At 38.5% G+C, this 16,444-nt stretch overlaps 1 protein-coding gene across 23 annotated transcripts in view; it reads left to right on the forward strand.

Moving 5' to 3' along the window:
- Window positions 1-16,444, forward strand: part of CACNA1C (calcium voltage-gated channel subunit alpha1 C) — a 480,521-nt gene that overhangs the window by 325,792 nt on the left and 138,285 nt on the right. For 18 of the 23 annotated variants that reach the window (XM_069861396.1, XM_069861462.1, XM_069861443.1 and 15 more), the window contains exons 8-9: window positions 6,270-6,373; window positions 13,090-13,262. In XM_069861396.1, coding sequence (XP_069717497.1) covers window positions 6,270-6,373; window positions 13,090-13,262 — 277 coding nt within the window. Of the gene's footprint in view, window positions 1-6,269; window positions 6,374-6,747; window positions 6,852-13,089; window positions 13,263-16,444 lie in introns of all 23 variants that reach the window. The other 5 variants (XM_069861373.1, XM_069861388.1, XM_069861423.1 and 2 more) reach the window with 1 other exon arrangement.

Here is a 16,444-nt window from a genome sequence, read left to right on the forward strand (position 1 = left end):
GTCTCAATAGTCACCGTCAGTTATCTACCTATGAGTTGTTCAAGAGCATGACCGCTAAAGAGACAGCTGTCAGATGTCTTAAATCTCTAAAGAGAAGAAGTTATGAGAAAGGAAGGATTCAAATCTGCACAAGTCTTCTGCCTTCTCTAGCTACTAGCAAGAGCTTTCAAGGCCAAGACTGCAAGTACTGCAGATTCAAGGTGTTATTAAACCCAAATCAATCCTGCAGTTGAAAAGTTAATCAGACGAGAATGACTTGCTGAACAGTTTCTTTTTTGTTTGAAGAGCAGTCTCAAAAGTCATGCTACAACCACTTACAGTTGTTACTTAGGTGTTCTTAGGCACTCCCAACAATATCTTTTTTCAAATTTGGGATGAATATTTTGTTCCTCAGCTGTTTCTGGTGATATAATATATACAGCATGAAGAAAGGTATAAGAATGAATCTTTCAAAGTTTTTCTTCTTCAGTGGATAAATTTATTTGGATGCTTTCCGGGAAATTTATCCCACCTTAGTTACTTCTGAATTGTCACATTGGTTTTATGAGATGTTTTTTGTTCCCTGACTGTATGAATGCAAAGCATTTTAGTCCATTTATGAAGTTTTAGAAACAAAGCAAAACTTTAACTGTTGTGAAAGTGGTGCAAAGATATAGTGGAAGGCAAAGAAATAGTATAAGAGTTAGGAGTACTTTCCTTTCTAGGCCATATAGCCCTTGCCTGAAATGTAATATTTACTGACCATCTATGATGTAGTTGGGTTTTTTTTAATATTTACAACATAGACGTAACTGTGAAGGGTGAACCTCCATCCTCTGTTTATTTTAGTTGGTTTTGTGTGTGAGTTCTGCCTAGAAAATTTTGGGGAAAATCTTTTCATTCAGGGTGCAAAACAGCACATCATCCTATATAAAAACTTTCTAGTGTTGTTTAATCAGGGGTTAAAGTTGTAGTTTTATGAGCATATGTGTGAATTAAATACAGTCATCTAAGTATTAGTGGGAGGAGAAGGAAAGATGCAGTGGAAAAGGAAAACTTACATTTTAATCCAAGCCTCTTTACTTTGCAATTGATCAATGCTAAATATATAAAACTCAACTTAGTATATGCATGGCCATTTGTACCTCACCTGAGCCATACCTGCCAATAGATTACCGTTTGAACTTAGATCTAGGCTGAGGAAATCAGTTCTATGCATCCTTAAAGCTATGAAGGTGCTTAAGTACTTTTCCTGAAAAAGCTGAGTTTCAAAGTGAAGGTTTTGAACGGGAAGATATATTCAGCGATAGTTGTTACCTCTTCTTCCTGCTGTCTCCTGCTCCAAATATTCTCCGATTTTATGTTGTTACAAGAAAGTCTTGGTTTCAGCTAGAGACCTTGCTACTGACCATAACTATTACATTTGGCTAGATCGTTTCCAGAGGCAGTGAATTCCATGGATGGGCTACATAAAATAGCATTCCTACACCAAATTTCCAAATCTATTGCCCTTTAAATTTATTGAGTAGTCTACTCTTGATTGAAGTAACTCTGTGAAAGGTTGCACACTTCATTATAGAATACTTGAAGCACTTGACTTGTATGTAAAACAGGCTATCATAACATTCTATAGTCATAAGAAATCAATTAGCGATTTGCTCAAGAAATAGAAGCCTAGCCCTAGTGTCCTGCCTAAGTTACTTCCCATTAAGCTGCAGCTCTCCAGAATTTTTAACTGAACATGACAGATTTCATTCTTTTCTACAGATTGTTGCTCTCTGCTGGTGACTGCTGTCCTTCTATGATGGATTAAACTTTTCCTGAAACTTTCAGTTATTTCGTGAGGTGTTTGTCAGAAAGTGTCAGGGTGAGGGTATGTGAACTGTAAAGTCAGCAGACTGCTATCTGTCTCTCCCATTAAGTAACTGAAAGACCTCCACTATTTGCTTAGCGATCTTCAGCCATTATGTTAATAGATAATATGCTTCTAACATTATCTTTGAACTGTGATAGCTGTGTAAAGAATGAGATACTTGCAAAATGTACCAGACATATCTCTGAGGAAAAAAAAAAATCTCAGAATAAGTAAAGCTTTCATGTCTCTTATGGCTTTACTGGTATATCTTTACCAATGTCTTTTGAAAAAACAGAAGACATAGGCACAAAGATCTATTTATAGGCATAAATAGACTTTTATTTCTTGGCTTCTACTGAAACTGCTGGCTGCATACTGTGATCAGCAAACTACAGAATTAAAAATCCTGATGCTATTTCTAGGAGATTATTTGTATCATTGAGAGAAAAACTTTCAACTGGATGTTCAAAGGGTCTAGGACAGCTCTCCATGGCCAGCTGTTCATAGAGCTATCCCTACAGAGAGTCAGCTGTGGAAAGTTGTCCTGCAGAGAGATAGTCACAGTGGAGAGCTGGCCACAGAGAGTTATCCCATGTTGAAATGCTACAGTCACAATAGTAATTAAGGATGCTTGGCAAAGGAAGAGCTCTTCTCTAGTACACAAGGTCCATCTTCTATTTATGACACTGGATGGTTTCTTTGACAGTACCCAGTGAGACAGGAGTATCCCACTTTGCAGATTGGAAAGCTGAAGCATAATAAGCCAAAAATATGTCCCTGTGGTGCCAGAGAAGGTATTTAGAAAATGATGAGAAGGAATCTAAGATCCTTGTTTCTGAGGTCTCTAAGAGATGATGCATGAATGTTTAGAAACATGCAGATTTTCTCACTGTTGAGGGTAGTGTGATGAATGTTGAAACGTGAGCTGTCATAGGTCAGGCAGTGTTATTCAGAAAGCAGAATTATTTCTGTAAACAATGATCTGAAGATTCCCACCAATGCTGGTCTTCCAACTGACCTAGCAGTTGTCCCATACGTGCTTATGATAACATCAGCTTGCAATCACTTTGACTATTGTAGCTGGAATATTCTAATTCAGACCTACACTAGCTGATATTCTTTGTTCAGAACTGTAAATTTGCATCTACCTTTTCTGCTGAGATTCATACATTTAATAATAAACACCTGGAGAGAAGTGGTGCATTTTGAGACTAGAGCACTGAACATGTATCAGGAGTTGTGCTGTCTGCCTTACAGAGGTAACCTATAACTGAACAATTTTCTATTCAATGGAGACGACTGTACAATATATATTTTGCAGACCTCAGCACTGTGCAAATGGTAATGCTCCTGATCTTGCCATGACCCTCTGCAACTTCTCCACTTCAATAGCATAATCAGGAAAAACTGAGTTACACTTACCACATAAGTTACACTTGCAGTGAAAGCTTCCAGCTGCAGTCAACAGGACATGTGCATGCATACACATATGATTAATAACTACATATTTGCAGAATGATGATAAGTTTCTAGGAAGCAGTTTCACTCAAACGCAGGTGCAAGGTTTTTAATGGTAACTGTATGGGAGTATTGTTCAGTTGAGAGCAGCCCATCCTGAACTTCTAGGATACTTCCATTTTAGAGGAAGACATTTAGAAGAACGCAGTCTTAGCCAAAAGTTTAGTATTTCTTAAGTGTCAATATGTTGCTGTTACTGTTTTGAGTGAGTCTATTTCTTTTTTCCCCCAAAATTCTGCTAAGCAGCCTATATCTCTTCATTTCTCCTGTAGATGCTTTTCAAGAGCAAATAGTGAGTTCACAGTGTGTTGTCACCTTATGAAAGAGGTTTTTAACATAATTCACCAAATATATGATATCAATATACAACATGGATTCCTGACACTTATGGCTCAGTCCCACAATGTCTGGAATATTCTCACCTTCTACTCAAGAAACTGAGATGTGACAGCACCAAACATAAGGAGTCCAGCAACACAGAGACAAACTCATCTTCCTGTCAAATACTGATGGTTTCTCTGCACTTAGGAAGCTATCACTGGTTTTGCTTCTCAGCTTCTCTTTTACATGTATGACTGGGCAATGAAAAGGAGCTGAAGAGCTGACCTCCTAAATATTCAGTCTGAGAAGTCCCAAATGCTCTGTACCAGAATACAAGTCATTTTTTCAGGACTAATTTGTGCTGATGCTAGCTGTTAAATTGTTTTGCAACATTGGGAATAGGCAGAGTACATTATACTCTAGTTATATATTTTACCGGCCCATGATGGAAGCTTCTTGCCATCTGCCATTTCTTTGTGCCAGAGTAGTACAAAAGGCACCCTGACATGCAACTGAATTCTGCACCTGGCACCCTAGATTTGCAATTAAGAATTCATTTGTACCACAGCTTTGAGAAGTTCCACTTTCCCCGCTGACTTTCCCAGATGACGAGAAATAAATCTGTTGATAAATACCATAGAGCTGAGGCTTTTTTACCACTCTTTATTGTAATAAGAAGGAAGCCAAGTCATCATTGTGCCTGTGCTGGTGAATTCTTATTGCAGTTTTTCGAAGTCATCTATACATCTTGGATTTGCAGGTTCTTTTACGTAGATAGTGGTCATATTTTGCCTATCTGATTTCTCCATTATGATTTCAAGTGACTATTTGCTTCCACCTTTATATATCACGTCGTTTTGTTCTCTTTAAAGCACTGATGAGTTTCGCACAAGAGATGTCTACTTTTTGGTCATGTGGGATGAAATTTGGCTTGCAAACAAAAAGAATAATTAATTTTCTTTATAAACTGACTGAATGTTTCTACGAAAGTATTAAAAGGGAAGCCAGATAATATGCTTAAGGAATGTTAGGTGTTCAGGTACTCTCTTCTGACCAATTAATCCTGTGAGGAAGGAGCCAATGAACTGTTTTCAGAGGCAGATTTTGAGCTTATTTTTTAGTGAATCTACTTCAGATCAGTCGCATCTGAAAGAGCCCTGAGGTGGTGGTCTAGATTGGCCCATTGACTGTGTACTATTGCCAGACAAGGACTTTAGTGACTGTAATTTGGAAGAAAAGTGGATAATGGACTTCCAACCACAAAGAGCTGATTATATTAGTGTTATTCTCCTGCCTTGTCTTACTGAAGGTCTGAAATTCCTTTCCTGAGTTGTTATGACTCTTGAGTCAGATTGCCTCCCCTGAGTGTGTCCTAGTGCCCAAGTATGGAAGAATATTTCTTCTGTGATTGCAACAAATGCTTAGCTTGCAAAAGAGAGAGCATTTTCCTGGAAGGAGAGGACAGCATACGATACAATTTTTAAAACCATGGAAAACAAAGGAACCCAGGCTGCTTTATGCCTTTAGACACTTTGAAGTCTGCAATTTACATTCATAAATCATTTTAGTGCTCCTGAAAATGTTAACACCATCTGTTTCTTTAATGATGCTATGTCTGCCTCAGGAAATAAGTGTTTATGAAAAGTAAAGAAGAAGGGACTCTGGTATTTTTGATACCATCATGAAAATGAGTTTCTATTAAGGCAACCAACACCTTTCCAACATTTTAAAGTTTGAAGGAGATTTCAAGATAAAATAGTATTTATGAACTTGATGCTTTTAGAATATATACAATATATTATTGCATGCTAGAGTTGCTCTAAACATAAAACAGGTTCTGGTGCTATAAGAAAAATCTGCCTGCTTCATTTGCAGATGCTTGTAGTACTGTGAAAGCCAAACCTTTGCTCGTGTCATTCAGTTTACAGTCTCAAATTCTCTGAGTATTCAGTTGCGCAGGAATCACATTTTGAGGGAGAGATTCACCCTTCAAGGAGCGTAAGGAAGTTTGTGAGAAAGCTTTAGAAAACATTTTACCAGGTCAGAACATGGTGAGCCTTGAAAGAACATTTCTCAAAAGCACAGTTCTATTGTAGTCATTGTGGTCAACTGTGAAGATTACCAGAGCATTGCCAGGGAAAGACTAGTATTCACCCACAGTTACTGCACATTTCTCTCTGAGGTATGTGTACCTGTGCTACACATGGGAAGTAAACATGATCTGGCAACACACTGTTGCAGTGCTTAGCAAAAACCAGCAATATGTGCAATGTTTAGAAGTTTGGAAGTCATTGGATGTACCCTGTGATGCTGTAAGTAAACTCTGGAAAGTGACAGTCCACAAATCTGAACATTCAAAGTGCCAGTACAGCACATGATTGTATCTCAGTCTATATTAATCACTGCTTCTAAGAAAACAGCTAGAGGGGAAAAGTAATCAAAGGAGTGGTCACATCCAGGAAGAACATGCAGAAACACTTGCTATGATTATGTGTAAACCAACCACAGGCTCTGTTTACAAACCTTTCCATCTGTTCCTTTGCCTAATCATTTCTGCTTTCCCTCTCTGTCTTCTAACTTTCCTTCGTCTTTCCAGATGCAGGACGCTATGGGCTATGAGTTACCATGGGTGTATTTTGTCAGTCTGGTCATCTTTGGATCCTTTTTCGTTCTAAATCTGGTTCTTGGTGTGTTGAGCGGGTAAGCTGACAGTTTTGGTGTCCTTTTTCCAATGCTACAGGGCAAGACTCCATAATAAGGGTTCTTCCCTGTCACCAGGATACTTTCAGAGGTACTAAAAATGTGAATTCAAGGAAGCTTCACATCAGCCCTCAAATATTTTGACAAAATGTTCAAACATTGCAAATAACAATTCAGGTAACAAAAGAGGTGTTATTCTCTGAAAAGAAATACATCCTCAGGGCATTCAAAATCCTTAAGGTCAACCTGTCATATATTTCCAGAAAATGCTCTATTAAAAATCTTACTGCTGGTGACTTGGGATCTCTTTGGCTGGAGCCTTGCAGTGCTCAGAATCTGAGCTTGTCTGACTAATTATCATTCCACTCTTCCAGGTCAATGATGCCATAGGAAGGGACTGGCCCTGGATCTATTTTGTTACACTAATCATCATAGGGTCATTTTTTGTACTTAACTTGGTTCTCGGTGTACTTAGCGGGTAAGCAGTACCAGGAAAATGTTTTATTATTGTTTATTTTTTAAAATTTGTATTTCTATTCCTACTGTCTGGTTACCAAAACAACGGGCAGTGGTGGGTTGATCTCAGGAACCTTAATAGAAGGCCTAGGTAATTGTGCCAATAGCAAATTATGGCATTCCTAATGGCACGGAAGGAGTTTTTGTCTAAATCAAAATACGAGACAACTCTTTGCCTGTAACATGTTCCTCTGCCTAGAACTTCTTACTGTACTCTTTGGGATGAGGACAATGCTATTCTCACCTGTGGGCAAAGTATACCACTCACTGTAGAAGAAGGGGATTACAGTAAAATCTCTAGAAGGGTCAGTGGGACTGAAGGCAGAATGAGAGCATGAGACAAATCCCTTCACATTTGTGGGATGAAATTCCTGCCAAATTACTAGAAATTTTTGCATTGTTTAGTGTCTCTAAACTCTGCCTCATGGGACACTACCTGGAATGTGTCTTGGGCACATTTCTTCTTCAATAAATGCATCTTCTCTGTTGCGCAGATTACAAGCCTAGAATCATGCAGAAAGGAATATCATTTCCCTCTCATATTTTCTAAGGATGTACACAGAAGCAGGGGAATTTCTTCTAGGACATCTAGAGATCATTTAAGTAGCTTTGATTAAAAACAATTGATATCATTCCCAGTAGTTAAAAATTGTACTGCCCCTGGGAAGCCAGATAATTAGAGGAATCAGGCCAGCAAACAATCCTTAGAAGATTTTTTAAAAAAGATCTCCTAGAATTGGGCTTCTAATTCCATATTTGGACATGACTGCGTGCCTACAGCCATTGTATGTGTATGGATAAATATGGTATGAGAACTTTTTTGCATGCTCTTTTTCTCTGTTTCTAACATTCTGCCTCCTTTAGAATTTGGTCAGAGCTGTACTTGTTGCATGAGTCAGTAGCCCTGAAGTTCCCTGTCTTTTAATCAGAAGAGAGGGAAAAATATCTCTGAGCAGGGAAGAGGATTTGATGCCTCACAGAAATTATGTTCTCAGTACTTGGGCCAACAGCACAGGGGCAGTAGTAGGACTGGAGAATATCAACCATTGGCCATCCTGTACAGAGACAGATAACAGCAGATCTACAGGATGTGTTACTATCATCATTACTCCATTGAAGGAGATATGCAGCTAAGACAGCTGCTGTGAAGAGAAGTGTTTCCAAGCAGTAATGGTAGAAGGAAAAAATCACCAGTAATGAAGTGTCAGGCAATAGTCTATGTTTGGATGTCTGGAGAGTGATACTCTAGGTACATTTTAAAACATAACTCCTTGTTTCTCCAGATGGATACTCTGATCAGCAGGTAAGGCTGTCAGCAGTAGTGGAAGATGTTGACAGAGTGAAAGGGATCTGTTGTATTAGGGGTATACTTAAGAACCATATAGGACAGCGGTTAAAGAATATATAGTATCTGATTGGATGAACAGTGCCTATGAGCCCAGCCTTGACGAGTGCATACTGCTTGATACTATTTACCTACACTTGGATTTACATAGTACATGATTAAAGACTCAATTTCCTCACTTATTTCTCGACTCAAAGTTTTGGGGCCTAAGTCTGTCTCCTGACATACTGCAGCTAGACTGCTTGCTACAGTTAGGGGTAAGAAATGGAGACAGACTAGAGAGAACTGAAATCAAAGATGAAGTTTACCTTGTTTAAGCTGTGAGTTATTCTTTCTGGCTGTGTTCACAGTGTTATGACAGTTGCACTGTTTTCTGCAGGTTTTTTTTTTCCCAACTGGAGAAAAGTAAATGAAACTTCAGAATTTGCATTCATGAAAAAAACACAAATTATTGGATAAATGCTCCAAATATTTCTTTGGCTAAATAAGCAGTTCCTCAACAATTAACTTTCTAAAGCAGTTCTAAATTCTGCTGAGTTGCAAAGTGTCTTCACTTCGCAGATTCAGCTGGTTTTTTTTGAAGTTTGATGCTAGTTTGATCTGTGGAGATGATCCACCTGTCTGTTCTATGTAGATAAAAAGCAGCATTCCTGGGCATCTTTGTACATCAGTTCTGGGCATCTCTGATTTCTTCCCATTTATTTATTTCAGGAACTTCACTGAACATCTCATCTAGGTAGACCTCATCAATGACAGATTAGCTTAGGTATTTTTAATCACTTCTGAATACGTAAGTGTAATTAATTGTACTCACAAAGGCACTTTGATTGCACCTGCAAAATCAAATGCTGAGTTCTGCTCTGCCTAAAGAGCCCATTTGTAATTTATTTCTCCTCAGGTATGTTATCCTTTCGTGGTTCTTCTGGTGAATTTACTAGTTGCTTTCTAGGCTAAATAGTATTACAGAATATTCATTTGTAGAACTATAATCCTATTCCTTTCTTGACTGAGTACGATATAAAAGTCATATATTCCAGAAGAAACTTCAGCTAACAGATCACACAGTAGACCTTCTCAAGCTCAAGCAAAAGGATTCCACATTCTTGCTATGAACAATGAAGCCCCTTTTAGAGGTGCCTTGAGAGGAGAAACATTCGCATCAGTGTTATCTGTTTCAATAAGCTAGTAAGAAAAAATGGCAGCATGTGCTCAACTTTCAGACCTGCACACCTAAGTATATAGATTCACATTTATTTTATGTTTTGCCCAACAGTGATCCAAATCCCAGGACACAGGCCAAACAATCAGTTGCCTAGGGCAATGGAGGGCAGGAGAACAGCTATTTCTTCTGCTTTGAGAGGATCCTGGAAAAAACAATTGGCTGCTTTTGGTGCTCTTGCTGCCAAGGAGGAGATTAAAGTGAATGGAAGGCTGGCTATGTTGTAGCTCCTCCTGGAGCGTTTTTCATGACCTTTCAGGACTTTTTCCTAGTCTTCTACCCCTTCTTCCAACCCTTCCCATTCCTTGGTGTACTTTGTCAAGGTGGATGAGGTTTGAAGTCTTGAAGACTTAGAGGACTTATAGCAATAAGTGAGTGTTTTGAACTGCTAGAACTATTCTGTTTTGCTCACTTTTCATCACTCCTCTAAATGTGAGAAATCATACTGAGATCAGATATAGACAAGAATTACCTATATTCTATCATCAGGATGGAGAAGAGAAATTTTCTTCTGGAACTACACAGCATACAGAGCTGAGTGTTTATATGTGTGGTTTTGACTCACTCTGATCTCACATTGACAAAACATCTCTCCAGAACACTCTGGGTTTTGGTGTTTTTGTGTCTTCCCACTAGCAGACATATCTTGTAGTTTCCTGGCAGGGCAAAGGAAAGTGAAGACAACTGAATGCTGGTAAAAGCAACCAGATTTGCTGCCTCTTAAACTGATGTTCTTTTGTTCACTGAAAAAAGACAGATTGCTTGGTAGTTCTGCAAGCATTTGTTGACCTTATCCTGACATGATGTTGCAATCCTTTTGAGAAGGCCACCTGGAGACTCAAGATGGCACTTCCATCAGAAAGCTTATTTGGTCTTTGGCTTCCCTGCTGAAACTGCAAACAATGACCATTTATTGCCGACTGTGATGTTGGCAGAGGTAATGTGCGCACCTGCCTGCAACAGGAACTGTACTGAGGTTACCAACTCATTTCACATGGGATGCTAAATTACCATTAATAGTAATTCTTGGTTGTGAGCTACCTTTGCCTGAGTACAGGCTGGTATTCCACATGAGAAGTGGTTTCAATTGCATTAGCAATTTCCCAAGCCAGCTGTTCTCAATGGTTTGAAGTTAGTAGTGCATAGAAATTAAGATAATTTAAGTAAGTTATCTTCTTTAGAGAGTAGTGGATTATGACACATTGTACAAAGGAAAAAGAGATGCAATTGCAGATCATTTAGACTAGGTGATCACTGTATTTTCAGTTGTGCCGTTGTAAAGCTAGATAACAAATGCACTCCTATGCAGACAGATAATGTAAAGACCTTGTGCTAAAATCTCACAGTGATTTGGTCAGCTCTCACCTCAACCTGTCTCTCATTTGAAAGATTCAATAAATGGGGACTGAAAACACCCAAGTGCACACACAGCTTAGATGCATCTAATATAAGTGATCCATTTCAGTGCATAGTAGGAATTCCACTTTCAGGAAGATGGCTGTGTCATGATGTTTTCCGCTTTGATTTCTAAAACAGCCCCTTGCAAGTTATATCTGTGCCAGTATAAACCGTTCTCATTTGGAGCTGAGGGCTTCAATCCCTTTCAGAATTGGACCCACTTGTTTTAGATTGTGAAATACCTGTTTAGGAGCCAACTATAGAAATACTAGGATTTGATCTATCAAACAGGCTTAATAATGTGTAGCTTCGTTCAGTGATATGTTTTTTGAGAGAGAGTTAATTCATTAATTTGAATAAGACACTGTGTGAGACCCCAAGGAAAGATGTTAATGAAGCAGAAAATATAACTGCTATTGATTGATTTTTTCTAAAAGTCTTTGTACAATTTTTATTATTATTGTTGGAGGGTTGTTGGTTTGGTTCTTTGTTTTACATTTTAAATAGCAAAATATCACTCCTAGCATGAAAAAAGGTGTATTTTTTAGTTCTTGCCGTGCTTGCCTTAGCCTTTTCTGCCTTGAGACTAAGTCTAGTCCCAGGGTTGACTGTGATGTACCTTCAAGCCTGAGAAGCCAATGATTCTCTTCTTCATTTCCATCTTAAATATCACAGTCCCATGGAATGGGCCGAACCCTCAGAAATGTGACAGGGTGAAGATAAAACAAGCAGACTTTGTTACATATTTTGACTTGAAATGAAGGCATCATTGTGCTTTCATTCTGCTGCTGTGCTGGTTTTGTGTACAGCTCATAATACTGAAAGCCTGAACCAAAGCCTGTGAAGTCAATGGAAATCTGTCAGTGGATTTTGGACTAGACTGGAGGGAGGTACTTCACCAGCACTGTTAGAAACTCACCTCCATCTCAGTTGCTTGAAGACGCTTCACATGGCACTCATTAGCATTTTGGGTGGGACTTTCCTAATCCTAATATTTTCCCACCAAAATTAGTGGTAGTTTTCTTATCTGGTTTGCAGGACCAAACCTAAGACGAATATTAGTTGTAGTTGGGGTTTTGTTTTCCTGTTCTTTAAGTCCACTCATTGCTGGCAGTCATCAGCAAGGGTAATGGATAATGCATTGAAGAGAATTACTTTACCTCTCATTTCCAGTGGGCCATATTATCTGCTGTGTGTGCCTTATATAGTCATCTGCTTCAGCAGATATAAGACTTAATGTTTAAGTACTCTTGGTCCAATGCTTTTCACCATCATTAGGCTTGCTTTTTAAAATACAAGCACTAAAATCTGGTTTAGAACCGCAGAAGAATATCTAAATGGGGTTAGATCAGCATTTCTAGAAAAAAAATAGTGTGGTATAGATGTGTCTGAAAGAGAGGGAGAAAGAGCACCACAGCCAAAAAGACAAAACAAACATAACATAACTTAATTCATAACTGAGAAACACAAAGTTCTTGTTCCTGTGCTCTTTGTTTTAAGCCTATATTGTCAATAATGATCAATGTCTACCCTAGCTCACTTCTTGGAAGAGTCCATTAATTGCCTACCCATGATTTTTCATGCTTGTCTATCCAACTTGAGATTTCAAAAACACGTTTCATGTCAGATAACAGCCCCGGATACTGAAAGACTGCAGTAAACCATTAAGGCCTGTGTTTTCAAATATGTTGTCTGGTACTGTGGGTGAAATTGTCAATAATTAAGTGTATGCAGAATTGTGAGTACCATTAATTACACTTACAGTTAGCCCCATTTAGTTGTGATTACACATATAATCTCAAGGACAGATTGAAACTTGGCTAAAAATTACAGCAACCATCTCACTCTCCAGATGTCAGATTATTGTCAAACAGTTTATCATTTAATTAAATTGACCATTACTCATATAGATATTTATGGATAACTGTTGGAGAATATTGAGTGGTAAAGGATATTAGAAAGTCTATGGTACTGTATGCAAGTGTTCCATATGCCTTTTATTTGAATTGTTAATCAAATGTTCAGAATGAAAGGTTTAAAAAAAGGTATTCATCTTTTCCTACGCACTAGTAAAAATGTGGACACTCCAGTTGTTTTACATGTGTCTGTCTTGAAAGAACAGAGAAAGCTGTGCTATACGGGATGTGGAGACTTTCTACTGGAAATTAATCTAACCCATTCTTTTTCAATCTCTTCCTTCCCTCCATCCATGTCCTATCCTACCCTCCCTCTTGCTAGGGAGTTTTCCAAAGAAAGAGAGAAGGCTAAAGCTCGAGGTGATTTCCAGAAGCTGCGGGAGAAACAACAGCTAGAGGAGGACTTGAAGGGATACTTAGACTGGATAACTCAAGCTGAAGATATTGACCCAGAAAATGAAGATGAAGGCATGGATGAAGAGAAGCCTCGAAACAGTAAGCAATTTTCTTCCCTCTCTCTCTCTCTCTCTCTCTCTCTCTCTCTGTGCTTTTAGCAAGGGACCTTGTGCCCACATGCTGTAGTGCTGAGATGGCTTAGAAGGAAGAAAAAGTTCGTTCTGACATTCTCACTATGTTTATATATGATTGCAGTTTAATTCCTTTTGGAAACTGTGGGAGGGAGAGTTACGTGTACAATAATTGATTTTGTTCTCCACATCCTCAGCTTCTTACCTGTGATCCTGACATAAGATCCTGATATTAAACAGGAAAAAAAAAAAGATCAATTCTCAATATTAGAGGTCCACTTCTAGGATAAGTTTTAAGATATACATCTGCATACTATTCATTTATTTAATTGCAGTTCACTGTTGCAGGCTGTTGATATATGGTTAACTACTGTGAAAGCAAAGGTTTCTAGACAAACCAGTGCTACGGTATGAGAGAAGGGCTGGATTAGCCCTTTTGTACATTAAGTGGGCCATCTATAACTCCATTTAAATCAGTGGAATTATGTTTTATTTTGTCAGGCTGGAATTAAGCTCTCAGACATTTTTTGTAAGGGAATTGTCACTTACTCTTCTCTTCTGGAGTTCAGAAGATGTTTGTGCAAAGTTAGAATTCACCAACTATCACTTCTTATTAGAAACCTTGAAGAAGGAAAGGCTTGAAAAAAAAGCAACAATTCCCTGTATTTCATAACCTTCATTGAATCTTCTCTTTCCACTTCTTTTTTTTACTAATTCAGGCTGCGTAACTTCAGGAACACCTACCACTTGTCATTGCTGGTTGTGCACTGGGGACATGTCAGAGTTGGAATCTTTAGCTTTCACAGTTAAAGGACACTGGCTCTACTCTTAGCTTACATTACTGAAATGTGCCCTTTCCCAATTTGATTTTGGAAGAGAAGACATGAAAACTTTCCCTAGAGATCGCGCTGCGTAAAAAATAATCAAAATCCATGGGATGATCCAATCAGAAACATATACTCTAGTAAGAGGAAGATAGGACATGGGAAAGTTCTGCCTACAAAGTAAAGCAAGATATATATCAGATGCTTGTGATTTTGGGGGGAGTAAGCCCTACTGCCTGTTGGTGCCAGAAGTTCTTTTAGGAAAAAATGTGGGGTCGTTAATATCAGGTCTTACCCATGATACTTAGGTGTCTGGACTTGAAGGAGTCCTCAGAGGGACTTACTCTTTCCCCAAAACAGATTTTTTTTTTTTATTATTTCAGTGCTTCATATAGCTTCCTTTCATAATTTGACTTCTGTAAATACTCAAATGAATTTATTATTCTTGGCCAAAATTTGGTGCTCTCTGTCATACAATACATGGAAGGTGATGTCTGCTGCAGTGGGCTCTAGTTGGATACTACATGACAACTGAATGGAGAGGCCAAGGGATGGATTCCACACAACTCCACTGAAGTTACCAGGAGGGTCTCCCCTGACTTCAGTGAGAACTGGTTCATATATGTCGCATCTCCTCTTAAAAATATGCCTAAAAGTAATGAAATGGTAGTGTCATGAGAACCTGCCATCATTGCTAGCAGATTTGAAGTTTTTCGTTTTTAATTAACTCACACATAATGCTGCTTTGGTAAAAGGGTTGTGGAATATGTCAGATGTAGATTGATTGTGTGCTGTGGGGTCAATCAACATTTGAGGTAACAAGCTCCTTTTATGTATGGTGTTGTTAAGAAATGAAAAAATAACGTTTTCAGCTTGCTTTTAGTTCTTCCTGTTCAGCTTAATAAGGTGAGTTTTGTAAGATGTTGTTTATGGAATTTGTCCTCTTACATCTGACAAGTTCTCTAGAGTTTCCCACAATTGGCTGCTAATGATAGAACAAACGATAATGATACGAACAAACTTAACTTGTTACGCATTTCTTTTCCAAACTAATAATAAATTCAGTGTCTTCAATGCCACTGGTTCCAGGTGTCAGGTCTAAGGGCAGTGGTTGCTGACTAGTCCCCAGGAGAGAGCATATCACTCTCTGTGACATTGTGGCTTTGGGTCGCTTCATCAGTTTTTGTTACATGACAGACAAGGATTGTGAGCAGATGTCTGCAGTGCTTAGTGCTGTACAGGAGAATTATACCTCTGTTGAGATAAATTGTTGAGAATGTGAACAAAAGCTGTGGACTTATTTTGGCCATGTACTAGGGACAGTGGTCATGCTAACAAAAGTCTCTGCACAGGAAAATAGCAGAGACCAAGTGAACAGGCCACAACATTAAGTTTATTTGCATATTCTTCCGACATATGTGTGCCATCTAAAACTGACTGTTGATAGCAGTATTCGTTTTAGCACCTGCAGCCTGTATCTGTGAATGCTAAATTGATATTTCTTCTAACTTTGGTGTGTTATTCTATGCTTGACTGTGTTCCCACCATAGGCTTTTTTGATTATGAAAGTAAATAGTCTCTGTGCTGTTACTCTGTAGTGAGGAAGCAAATACTCTCTGAATAAAGATGTAAAAGATCAGCACTGCGCTACCCCATCCCAAAGGCAATAAAAATACTTGGGTGTGTGCCTCTACCCAGAAGAGTTGTGGAGCTTACATTCTGGCCCTTTGTATTTCATAAATCATCCTTTTTTCCCTGCAAGTAGTCCATTGTATTTACTTTTGCAGAATTGCAGGTACCACATTGTTTAAGCCCTGTTGTATTATATATCTTGATGCTTATGGATTTCAGTCTTCATCCACATGACAAGTGAGAATGTATTTTCAAAGCCAAATAGCTTACAGACATCCTTTTCTATGATGTCGTATCACTTCATTGGTTGACATGCTTACCTGTCATGTATGTCACGTGGGAAAAAACTCCCAGTATATTTACTCTATCTACCCCTGTGATTCTACATCTTGATTATGTTACTGCCTACAAATGTGCCTTCTGCAGAACTATCTTAACCCACTGAAGTGCTGTAGATTAGTTTACTAACCAGCTTGGACAAGGCCTGCCTGCTATGCTGAAGCTGAATCATATTGCAGCTCTTTGGCTTCATAGATATCTGCTAGAAAATGGGTTGAATGAACACTGTGTAACAAAATTGCAGAAGTAGAGGCTCTTTCCGTAATGGTCTTAGCTTAAGTTAATGCCACCAAAAATGTGCCACGAGTAAGCAACAGGGTGTTTTGTTTGGAGTATTTTGTGTGTGTGTGTTATC

Source organism: Phaenicophaeus curvirostris, chromosome 1, assembly GCF_032191515.1.
Source record: "Phaenicophaeus curvirostris isolate KB17595 chromosome 1, BPBGC_Pcur_1.0, whole genome shotgun sequence".
NCBI lineage: Eukaryota > Metazoa > Chordata > Aves > Cuculiformes > Cuculidae > Phaenicophaeus > Phaenicophaeus curvirostris.